At 43.7% G+C, this 12,042-nt stretch overlaps 2 protein-coding genes across 2 annotated transcripts; both read right to left on the minus strand.

The window, feature by feature from the left end:
• Positions 1–5,862: 5,862 nt before the first annotated feature.
• LOC131272181 (peroxisomal carnitine O-octanoyltransferase) lies at positions 5,863–10,525 on the minus strand. Its single transcript, XM_058273835.1, has 3 exons — positions 9,872–10,525; positions 6,786–7,712; positions 5,863–6,723 (listed from the first exon to the last, which is right to left on the minus strand). The coding sequence occupies exons 1-3, from the start codon at positions 10,121–10,123 to the stop codon at positions 6,043–6,045; spliced, it is 1,860 nt and encodes a 619-aa protein (XP_058129818.1). The 5' UTR covers positions 10,124–10,525; the 3' UTR covers positions 5,863–6,042.
• Positions 10,526–10,728: 203 nt separating this feature from the next.
• LOC131258537 (60S ribosome subunit biogenesis protein NIP7 homolog) lies at positions 10,729–11,472 on the minus strand. The gene is made up of 2 exons (XM_058259872.1): positions 11,325–11,472; positions 10,729–11,254 (listed from the first exon to the last, which is right to left on the minus strand). The coding sequence occupies exons 1-2, from the start codon at positions 11,378–11,380 to the stop codon at positions 10,768–10,770; spliced, it is 543 nt and encodes a 180-aa protein (XP_058115855.1). The 5' UTR covers positions 11,381–11,472; the 3' UTR covers positions 10,729–10,767.
• Positions 11,473–12,042: the final 570 nt, after the last annotated feature.

The raw sequence follows: 12,042 nt of genomic DNA on the forward strand, positions 1-12,042 counted from the left end.
ATAAGCGATGTTTGTGACACATTTACATCCTCTGAAAACAAAATTAAAATCAACACACAAACCAAAAAAAAAAGAACTTCCACACGACGTGGAACAAGGTTTTGGGAAAAGCGGGAAAAATAAAAACCCTGCGCACGACAAGAGCCCCCGAGGATTCGCACAAAATTCCGATTGTTTTTCTTGCATGATCCCCTTCCACCCGCGGGCGGGCTGCAGCTGGACTTGGCTGGGAAACTGGTGGAAAATGATGGTTTATGTAGGAGGAAATTAATTTGCGTCTTTTATGTCCGGAAAAGTCGTACCTCCGATGCGTGATTGCATGAGTGCGTGTTTCTGTGTGTGTATGTGAGGTTGTATGATGTGTCCTTTTTGTTCAATTCTACTGATATGTTAACCACTTCCGACGGGCAGGTACGGAACCGGTGTTGGTCGGATTCCGGAAAACCGGTTGCATACACGCGCAATCGGACCCCTTTTGGTTGGATTGTTTTTTTTTTTTTTTTTTGTTTTTCACTACAGTGTTATCTGCCACGGTTATCCGAACTGCACAACTTCAGATTTGTTTTTCGGTTTTCCGTGTCCGTTTGCCAGCGCCGCTGACTCATTGACCGAATGGCATGATTTGTCGAATCTCCGGACACGCGCATATCGCGCAAAGCAAAATGTCAAACAGCGAAAAATAAGAAAATAAACACTCAATGCATAAATTGTTGCTGTCATTATTGTTTCCGTTGAGGATTTTGTCTTTTTTCACTCGCTTTCCACCGATAAAAGTGTGCGATCAATGCCGATTATGAAATTGCTAGAGCTCGCACAACTACCTCCAAAAAAGTTATAAACAACAGGAATCCCTTTCTGGGCTTTGTATACCATACCCTACAGACCTCCCGGAAAATTGTTCTAAAATGTATTTCGTTTCACAAGTTTGTAGATGATCACAAAAACATCTACCCGGAAACCGATTGGCTGAATTCAAAGAACCGAAATAATGGCGCCGTTCCTTTTTATTTCCTCGGTGGAAATAAATAGTTCAATTGAATCGTAATTTGATGAATTTTAATACTGTAAACTGTATAAATATTCATGGAAAATATTAGCATGAATCATGTTTCAATTGTGTTGTAGTGCAATGCGGGGTAGTAATGAAAAACTATAAACATCGGAGCGAAACTAACTTAATAAAAACTGAAATCCATCCAACTGATATAAAATTGATTTATTACGAAAAAGGTACAAATTAAAAATTACAATACTGAGAATATGTATTCAATTAAATTGTTACCAATGGGGCGAGTTCAATTGCGGAAAATAGTTTAATCAAAATGATTATACACGGTGCGTAACGAATTTGTGTAGTGAAATTTAACAAATTATTTCTCATTTTTGGGTTACAACGTTCAGGTAAATGGAATGGTTATTGTTTTAAGAATCAGAAAAAAACTAAGCAGGAAGTAGAAAACGTGACCGATATTTTATTTCGCGCCAGAGCTAGTGTATAGGAGTTTGTATAGTCGGTGAAAGTATCGCAAAGATCACACGCAAAGTACACATGGTATTTAAATAGATAGGCCAAACTTGAACATGTCGAGTGTCCGCCCTTAAACTATGGTCACTGCTGTAGAAATGTAGATATCGTATACAAATCCAAAACAAACTGGCCTTTGGTCTGACAACTTTTTTGACGACGTCTAAAGATACCCGATCGATGTTATCAATTTTTTACCAAAGTTTGACGATACCCTAATGAGATTTAATGACTAGTTTTAGAAGCACATCCTTGCTAGGCACGTTTAGACTTGTGCTATTCATTAAAAAAAACCTTCATTTCTGTTCATTTATCGATCTTACAATATCCTTTATTCTTAACTATCCTGCACGAGATAAAAGGACGGTAACCGAAAGAATGCTCTCTTAGGTCAACATTGATACGTTTACTTATCTCTGGTTATTTTTTTCGGATACGTAAAATAATAACCTTTACATATTTCGATCCATACAACATGAAAAATAATTTTCTTAAATTTATCGGAAAAATGTGTCACGCACCTTGTACAGAAGATTAAATGTTTTAAATTTTTTGAATGAAACTTTATGAGACAAATTTTAATTATATTTATAATATACATTTATTTTAGTGATTAGCAATCAATTTCAATTAAGTACTGATCACGGGTAGTCAAAGATCTCTACGGTTTCTTCAAATTGGAAGATTTTAACCGGATCTTCTTCATGATCTTATTTGAAAACAATTTAATGCCTGTAGTGATGGCTATGGAAAATAACCTCCCTTTCACGCTAAAAATAGCCCTCACCATCTCGTTATCTTGCGATGAAAATAATTATCCTTGATTGGCGAAGCTGAACAAACAGCAATGCGCAAAGCTCTCGTGTTGCATAATTGTATCTGTTAGCATCACGTTTCACCTTCGCTCTGATAACGTGCAAACAATAGTCTAGCAGCGCCTGCCTAAGATGTTATTGTTTATTCGAATGCAAACAGTTATCTCCTTATAGCAGTGCAACACAATATGCTTCTTTGTCCAGCGGAAAGCAAAGATAGCGAAATGAAGCTCGTTTGCTTCTCTGATATGCGTGTGTATGCTTGCGAGGCGAGATGCTATTGACCGGATGCTGATATGATAGATATGTCTGCCGAGATTATGCTGTCACCACTCGATGGTAACCATTCGATCTGCTTAGAGCCCCCGGTTCACTTGTCAAGAGTCCATCATATAAAAAGGACCGCTAGCGACGTGAGTGTACACATTACAGCAAGATGAATCGTTGCGCAATAGTTCTCGCTTTGACCATTATTTCTTCCGTAACGTTGGTGATGGCGTCCGGTGATCCCATTACCATTACGGGTAACACCTTCGGTGACTTCGTCAACGTAAACGTTAACGTAACGGCTAATATTGAGAACGAAATCAACCAGGACTACGTGAACATTCTCGCGTTGCTTCTGTCGTCGACGGGCGATGTGGAACTGTTCCGGAAACTCGCCGGATCTATGGAACCCTCCACGGCCGCATCGACAGAAACATCCGACGCGAAGGAGGCAGACGACCATCCAAAGATGAACGAAGACATCAACATTGAGCAGGCACTCAAGAAACTGTTCCCCCAGTTGGTGAAGAAACAATAAAATAACATTTAGTTTCATTAGGTTGTGTGTTTATTTCAATCCGAAAAAAATCTTATCAAACACCCTGACTGCCTCTCAAGCAAATCGCCCAAAAGCTTAGAACAAGGATTTCAGCGACGCGGGGAAGAAGGATTCCAGTGTTTCCAACACTTCGCGCAGCCTCTGTCGCAGGGACTCGAGCGTCTCCTCGATGCGCTCGTTCAGAGCATCGGACAGGTCGATCGTGCCCTCGTTCTCGATCACCTCGTACACGATGTCTTCCAGCAGCTTCCATGGAATCGCCTGGTAGGTTTCGTCAGCCATGTAGTCGATGATCTGGTCGATCAAAGCCCGCATCTCATCATCCAACTCGATCAGGTCCTCGAACAATTCGAACTCGTAGTCAACGATCTGACGCAGCTGCACCTTAGCGTCGGCCAGTGCCCCCGCCAGTGCTGCCTCCAGCTCGGGGGTAAAATCGAACGAGCCCTCCTTCGCCAGCACCTCCACCACCAGGGCCTCGACAACATCCATCGGGACCGCGTTGATCAGCACATCGACAGCGTAGTCCAGATAGTCGTGAACCTTACCAACGATCACCTCGTCGGACGGATCAAGCCCGGCGGCGGACAATGCAATGTCCTCCAGCGCATACTTCAGATTCGCACGCAGTTCGACAGTCTTTTCGTTCAACTGCTCGCTCAGCTCCCCGGTGAAATCAAAATGTCCACCAGTAGCCAGCAGTTCCTTGGCGATCTGTTGCAGCAGCTCGGGCGGATAAGTTGCCTGCACGGTACGGAAGACGGTCACGAACGAGTCGTAGATCAGATCGAGGGTCTCCTCCGGGATTTCACGACGTGTCTGCACCGATCGTGGAACCGGTGAGGCCAAGCAGCAGCTGCTGGCGACGAGGAGAAGCAGAACCGTATGTGCCTTCATCTTGAATGTCCTACGAATGTAGTCTCTGACTAACTTCTGGACTGGTCTAGCCAGATGTCTTTTATACCCATCCAGGTTTCTTATCTTCCCATGGCCAAATATCGGGCGCCAATCGAACACGGTGTCTTAATTGAATCATCTTCTTCCTGTCGCTAAACGCAATTAGCATAATGTCTTATCTACAAACTGTACCGTGCAGCTCGTGGTGAATCATCCGACTGAAGGATCACGTGCATCCCCGCCAAAGGTACCTTCCCTGAAGACCATTGTTATGTCACCGATCGATTACTTTATGAGAACAAGTCCGAATTCAATGCATGTCGCATGACAATGTGTGGCCATTCTGTCACTAAGGCATCAGCTGCACAAGGACACAGTTTGCGATTTCTTCTTAAATTAGTGCGGTGAACTTTGGATCCATCGGTGATAGCTAAACTGTACTTGTAGCGCTACCAACCGAGAAAGACCAATTGAATTAATCTCCAAAAACGTTTTTAATAAGGCCAAGTTGTATACGGAGAATGACACACAGACACAAAACAGTACCGAACATTTTACCTCAATTTAAAAGACACCTACCGTGTGCATTTATGGTGTCAAATCACTAACCACAATCCCCACTAATTAACCGCATGGCTTCAACCAGGACATTTTGGCTGGCAGTTGATTGGTGATATGCTCTCGTTAATTACATTCGGCATCATCTTGGTGGCCTGAATGTTAACGATTGCTTCGTATCGGGACATCACAGCAGATTCATATTAAATATCGTTGAACCATTCGTAAAACGTGTATAAAAACGAACCGTACGCAAACAAGTTACTAATCCCACCGTGAAAGCGATAATCAAAAATTAATTAATTAATTTTGCTGGCATGAATTTTATCTTCTAATGGGTTCAAATGTCATGCAAAAATTAGATGGATGAGTAAAAATAAACACCATTAGTAATCTATCGTGCCTGTAGTGCTCCTCTTTATGTGTTTTGTAACGCATAGCAAATACATTCAAAAGCAGTTCAATCGAAATTGAATGAGTTAAACGATGTGCATCCATGAGTTCCAAGATCGGAGTTCCTTGTCGACGCGTACCATTCGAGCAAAATTGCAAATAATATTAACAAAATGTAAATTTACCTCTTGGATGTACAGCATACTCCTAATTATTCGACGGCAGGCCTATAACGAAAAAACCAAAAAAAAAGTTTATTGACAATCTGTCATAGGAAGATAGTAAAAATTTAATTTTTGTTGATCAGAAATCATATAACAATTCAGAATAGTACTAGGATAGCAGAATAATATAATTTCATAAATGTTAAAAGAAAAAAAACGATTTATAATAAATTAATACGCTTTAGATTTTATCTGCAAAGCAACTTATTAAAAATGGTGTTAAATGTTGATAAAACTGTTTTTTTCACGCACCACACCACACAATGTTTCCATGAGGAATGTTATCACACAAGAAAATTATTGTTCAATAATGTAATCTCATTTTTCAAAACTTTGCTTCAGCTTTGCTCCATATCAAATAGCCCTTACATATAAATACAAATACAAATACAATTTCATTGATGTATTTATATCTTTTAGCCAGGTAAATGTTAAAAACTCATAAGCTTTTTAGAAATCATCTATATATGATTTTAGATTCACACTGATGCCACACTTTTAAACACCTGCTGTAAAACGATAAATTTAAACACGTTTTTCATAACCCAGACGCACCCCGTGTGATATACGTTTCAAACGAAGTACAAAACTAAAAGACGTATAAACGATAGGTATTTTTTTATATATAACAAGTGCATAAAGCATAAAAAATAAACATTTTGTTTTATTCGTTTACAATAGCCTTTAGTAAAATTTGTTCCGATTATTAAAACGTAATTAGCCCTCTACCTTGGTCGTCGTTTTGTGCTGACTGTCCAACCCCAACCCAAAGAATCGTTTTTAGAAATAAAAGAATACAATTTCTTAAAGCTTGTTGTGTCCCTCGCTCTGCTCCAGCAGACTTTTCAGGTCCAGCATGACCTGGTGGAATGTTTGCTGAAATTTGTGACCGCTGGTGACGGTGCTTTCACGATAGGCCGAAAAAATGGCCCAAATGCTGTCCTCGAGCATGGTGTAGAAACAACCGTATCCGTCCATGCACATCGGGGCCACGAATCCACAATTGATCGTGTAACCGAGCGTACTGGTCGACAGTATAAAGTTTCCTCCGCCACCACTCTTGCTGTATAGCGGATCGTCGTACAGTTCCGGCGTGGGTATCCCGTTGTCGAATGCTACGCACCAGAGCCCAAACAGATGACGATCGATTCCGTTTCCTCGGCGTGCCTCGTTCATCAGTTCCATCTGGCGATTAGCAGCCAGCTTGAATAGTTTCGCTTTGCTCGCTGAACTTTGGTTGGAATCTTGCATCGCTTCGATAAAATTGACAGTCTCGATGCTACAGGAGCGACACGTTTCGGTGCGTCCCTTGTAGTACTGCCGCATCATGGCCGTTTCGTACGTCGGGGCAAACGTCCCATGCAGCCGGTAGTAGGTAAGCAGCAGTGCAGTTTGCACGTATGCATCCGGGTGGATTTTGTGCTGTTTCATAAACGCTTTCCCGTAATCTTGGAACTGATCCATCGAAACTATGACGCTATTTTTCTGCAAAAGAAGAAAATTCAAATGATCAACCAGTTGATTCCTCCAGACTACAAAATAATTACCATTTCGTCGGAAACTTTCTCCATTCGAACAATTTCTTCGCGCAGAGTATCATCCAAATCGAACACCAGTTCCTCCGGGAAATGAAGATTCTTGGCTGGTACGCTCCAATCCGGTACACCTTCCTCCGCGATGCTCATCATCACGTACAGGCTGATGGAAATCGAAATCGACCCATCGTAGCAACAGTGCTCACCATAGCAACCCATTTGACCGTTTTGGAACGCGATCGTACCGCAGCTTTTGTCCGCCCATTTCGAACGGACGTCACCGGTTAGTGCCAGCTGGGCCAAGTCGGACAAATCTTGCGGGCTATGTGTGTCCAAGATCATCAACGCGACGGCACTTTCCACCTCCAACAGCAACTCCCGGTTGCGGGACGAAAGTTCCACCAGGTGCTGTCGGTTCTTTGCCCACGTGGTCCGATCGTCGTTCGTCAGAACCGGTAATCCCGCATGCTGCACACTTTCTCCTTCCACTTTCAGCTGAATTTGCTGCAGGCTGAAAAGAAAATCCTGCGGGCTTAGCGGATCACCGTTGCCGTCCAATCCGGGCACTTTGAAGATACGGCCACCGTACAGCACGATAATGTGCGACGGACACGGGCCTTCCCGCTCCGTCCGAAAGTGACACTCCACCTTGTCCATCTCGAGGCCGGGTGTGCGCACGGTATTGTACAGCCGGCGGTACTGTTCGGCCGAGAAAACGGTCTTTTTGTCCACGCTGGCGATAGGGCGCAGACGTTCCGTGCGCAACAACTTCCAAAATACCATGTTGTGATGCATGCAAGTGGCGGGACCCTTGAGGAAGTTTTCCGGAACCGTCTCGAGTCCAACGGTGTTCAATAGCAGCGGTTGCACCATCACGCAGTATGGAATCAGTGGCATCCGCAAGGTGCAGTACGCATAGTCTTCCCACCATTTATCCACCTGAAATGATAAGAATGTTGCATTCTATTTCAATTCGTTACGATAGATGACACATTGAAGTGTATGATTAACACCTTTAAAAATCCCATATTATAGTCATCATGTTGAAGCAGCGCGGTATATAAAATGAAATGAAATTTCTTAAATATGAATCTTTAACAAACAATGCCGATGAAATTCTTCAATGATGATCAAAATCATGTTGAATAAAATTGTACTCCGGAATAGTATGATTTTGTTTTAAACAAAGTACCCAATTTTGTTCAATGTATAAAAACGTGGATTTGCACCTTTTTTTTGGCGCTCCCATATGCTTCATTAAGTTCTTTCACTGAATTTTTACGTCGTTTCAAATTATTATTAACTTGATTTTTATTTTGCTAATCTTTCACGATTTTAATGTCACTGGCTGATTAAGACTCCAATCTTACAGCGGCTGAGGAACACGCTGGAAGTGTTGACGGATAGAATCGACCAGCTCACGATCGAAATGTGGACGACCGTGCTGTGCCTGGCTTAGGGCAGCCTGGACCTGCTCGCGCAGTCCCGGGCTCAGTTTAGACAGGAACGACTCATAGTGAGCCTGCTTCAGCTGCTCGAAGTGTTGCTTCATTTTTTCCTCCAGCTCCTCGGTGGCTTGCGGCTCACCACCATTTACAATCCACTCTCGCACCATACTGTCCACCTCGTCGCGTAGCTCCGGCGTGAGGAGGCCAAGGAATTGATTGTACTTCTGCTCCACGAACTCCCGGAAGCGCTGGTTCTCCTGCACCTGGGTGAGCAACTGCTGACGCACCTTCTCGAAGAACGCCGGCGAGGGCTTTTCACGGTTGCGGATGGCGGTTTCCAGTTCCTCACGGATATCTGCCGGCAGCATCGCTAGCTGCGATTGAATTTTTTCGAGCACCTCCGCATTCGGGGGGCGCGCCGACACTCCAACAGCCACCAGGGCAAGTACGACGATCGCTAGTCCTTTCATTGTTCTATTCACTTCGTGTGGATCTTCACTGTTCTTTCACAGCCAACTAAGACGCTTTTTATACTAAAAACTGGGATTCCTATCTTGCAGAGCAAACAGTTCCATTAAATAAATTTACTTGTCACCATCAGTATCTTTTGGACCGTCATTTCCGGAAGTGAATCATCCTGGAACACAACAAACGTTGCTGCTTTGTTTTCCCACCTGACAAGAACAAGCATCATATGTTGGTTTTTCCGCAGTCAAAGAGACAAACAGTGCAAAACACGAACCATCTCTAGCGGAATTCATATCATACGACAGGTGTTGATTGTTATCTAACATCTTATCAGCAGGACATGGTCCCAAAAGCACTACCGAGCAGGGTTGCTCGATGTCGAACTAATGGTGGAGAAGTTTGTTTTCATTTTTAGTTGACCCATTTAGTTCAAACGTGCACATGACGAAAGAAACGATATTCGTGTCTCTGGTTGTGACGCTATTGGTCGGGTTCGCTTCCGCCGACCATGGTCCGGAGGATATCATTGTGTACTGTCTGGCCAGATACGATGTCACCGCACCGAATAACGACGGCCTGCCGGAAGATTGCCGGCGTACATTGGAGAAGTCTCTCCCATCGCAAAGTAACATCGCGCAGTTTCTCGACCAGTTTGACGTGAATCTTCAAGTGCAAGTACAGGCCGCCCTGAAGGACGCCTTCAAAACGATGCTGCAGGACAAGGAGGGGTCGAATGGCATCGACAACCTCACCAATTCGGCCGGTGCAGACAGCGGTATCCCGTACGAGATTCCCTTGGACCTGCGAAGAGAAATATTACGCAGCATGCTGTATGGACCACGGTTCCTGCCATCGCCTACCCTCAGGCTTCAGCTGCAAAATCATCGAAACAACCTCATGCAGCAAGGCCGACACGCTGCCGCCTTTTGGATTGATCGCTTGCTCGCCCATACGGATGGCCATCGGCACGCGGTGACGGGAAAGATGGAGGCGGTATCCGGTGATACCGACTGAACTTTACCCGCCGCGGGGACAGTGGCGCACACACAACTAAACCGTGTTTTATCATTATCTTTGCTTGATTAAATATGCCAAAAAATATTACACACGCCTCGCTGGAAGAGATAGCACTAAACCAGTGGACCCTGACCGCGACCCGTGGGGATGATAATACACACTTACCCAATTTTTTTCCTTCGCGGCCTTCGCCTCGAGAATCGCCTGGAGCTTCGCCCCGACACCTTTACGGAACGTCTCGATGATCTTTTTGGAGTTTTCCAACTCTTCCGCCGACCCGAACGGTTTCAACGACTCCAGGTATCGCTTCAGGGTGTGGTCTAGCTTTGGCAGGGGCAGCCGGGGACGATCCTCATCGTAGCAAAAGGTGCTCTCCGTGCTTCCCTCCGGAAGGAAGTAGATACTTTCACGATTCATTGCTCCGAAACACTACGCCTTGCCAATAAAGCTTGATTTCTTTCACTCGATTTCACGCAACCGCTCACTTGGCTCGATGTTTACGTACGTAGAGCAACGACCTCTACGCAAGACTAGATGGCCGTTCCACTTTTACACCGGACAATTTCCAGCGCCCCGCGTAATCGCGACTCAACGAAGCTCGTGGTAAAACTCCGCTACCGAACACAAACAAAGGGATGCGTTTGGACTTTGAAACGGTCCAAGAGGAATGAATTGACACAAAACAAATACTTCACCACAGTAACGAATTGAATGACTTGTAAAATACAAGAACGAGTTTGTGAACGACTGCTTAACGTGAATTGTTCGTCGATACGTTCGAAAATACACGGTACACTGTTTACCCAACTGAATGTTACTTTACGCTGGTCCGCAGTAATACCTGATTAACCGGCTCTAGGAGGTCCCCCCCTACAGAATTTGTTTTGTTCATATAAAAAAATATCGAAAATTCAACCAAAACAATCCGTTCTGTCAAACTGACATTTATCGTGGGCCGACTGCATTACCACGTTTCGTAGACCTTGCCGATGCACATAACGTAAATAAATGAAACACACAAGCTAGGTAGCAGTTTAAAAATATATTTTCATTCAACCATCTCAAATTAACGTATCCTCCGAACGAATGTATTCACCTATGTCTGCCTGATGAAAACAGACCGTTACCAGCGGATCGGCCACCTTGCAGTCGTTTGTAGATTTCGCCGTCACACCGAAGCCAAGCGGAACATCGTTCATGGACATCACTATCACGCCCTGGTAGACGGGTGTGTTTTCCGTGATACGACCGAGGCCCGATTTCGCCACATGATTACCGTACAGGAACTGTTGCTCGGCAGATGTCTTTAGCCAGAGTTTGTACGGTGCGTATGGTGCCAGGTACACGAGCGCCGTAATGTGTAGGATAAACTTGTTGCCTTTCGTGAACTTTCCGAAGCATGTACCGACCGAAACCAAGTTTTCTCTTGGGACTGTTTGCGCCAGCTTTAGGATTTTTTCTGGCATATAGTACACTCGGGATTTATTCTCACGGAAACAGTAGGTCCCATCCGATCGGTCAATCAGCAACTTTACGTTCGTGCCAATGCTGGAAGTATAAACATGTGTTCCAATGCCTGAGTTTCTACGAACCGATCTTTCCACTAGATACTACTTACTACTTGGAAAGTTTTTCAAACAAAACCTTCGTTTGCTCTTCTGTTAGGCGTTTCATGGTTCAATGGAGTTTGGAAGCAATATTTATCGGGTAAAATATGAACTAACCCGGCAATTACTAGCAGCACGCGACACACGTTGTTTTGAAACGATATTTGACAGTTTACAATCCTCAATGTGTGTAGTGTTGGGAAGTGGGAACCGGATCTGATACTGGAATCCCATCGCTAAACGCTCCGGAACTGTTAAAGCAGTAAGCTCCTTAAAGTGTATCTTGAATGTACATTTCTTATAGAATATTTCTGTCACGCGTTTAATACGAATATATATGACACTGGGAGTTGGCCCGCCAAATGAGCCACCGTTCTCTTTTCTTCTGTTCAGCGTTTCTGAAAATATGTGTTGTGTAATTTGTACTTTTCAATTTCAAAAGGATAACTTTAGGCAGAAAGAAATTCATAGTATCATTCTATTTTTGGATTATTCAACAAGTTGGATCCGGATTGGTTCAAACGAATTCCGGGCACAACTTTCATCACTACATTGTAAAGTTACCAAAAACCAAGGTTGCTAGAACAAAGCACACATAAACAACAATTTTAAATGTTCGGTTTCTTTCGTTAAGCTGTTGTTTATTACTACCACAACATTTCTAGATCGTTTTGCTACGAGAGTTACTGGGACATGTTAAACGGTATATTGTCGTTCATTTTTCCGTCG

Source organism: Anopheles coustani, chromosome 3, assembly GCF_943734705.1.
Source record: "Anopheles coustani chromosome 3, idAnoCousDA_361_x.2, whole genome shotgun sequence".
Lineage (NCBI taxonomy): Eukaryota > Metazoa > Arthropoda > Insecta > Diptera > Culicidae > Anopheles > Anopheles coustani.

Excerpts from the sequence above, each read along its gene's own strand:
- LOC131258537 (XM_058259872.1), bottom strand. The coding sequence starts at position 11,380 with ATGAAACGCCTAACAGAAGAGCAAACGAAGGTTTTGTTTGAAAAACTT. Across the intron at positions 11,255-11,324 it reads TTTGAAAAACTTTCCAAGTA|CATTGGCACGAACGTAAAGT; the intron begins GTAAGTAGTATC and ends TTATACTTCCAG.
- LOC131272181 (XM_058273835.1), bottom strand. The coding sequence starts at position 10,123 with ATGAATCGTGAAAGTATCTACTTCCTTCCGGAGGGAAGCACGGAGAGC. Across the intron at positions 7,713-9,871 it reads CCGCGAAGGAAAAAAATTGG|GTGGATAAATGGTGGGAAGA; the intron begins GTAAGTGTGTAT and ends TTATCATTTCAG. Across the intron at positions 6,724-6,785 it reads AGAAAGTTTCCGACGAAATG|AAAAATAGCGTCATAGTTTC; the intron begins GTAATTATTTTG and ends CTTCTTTTGCAG.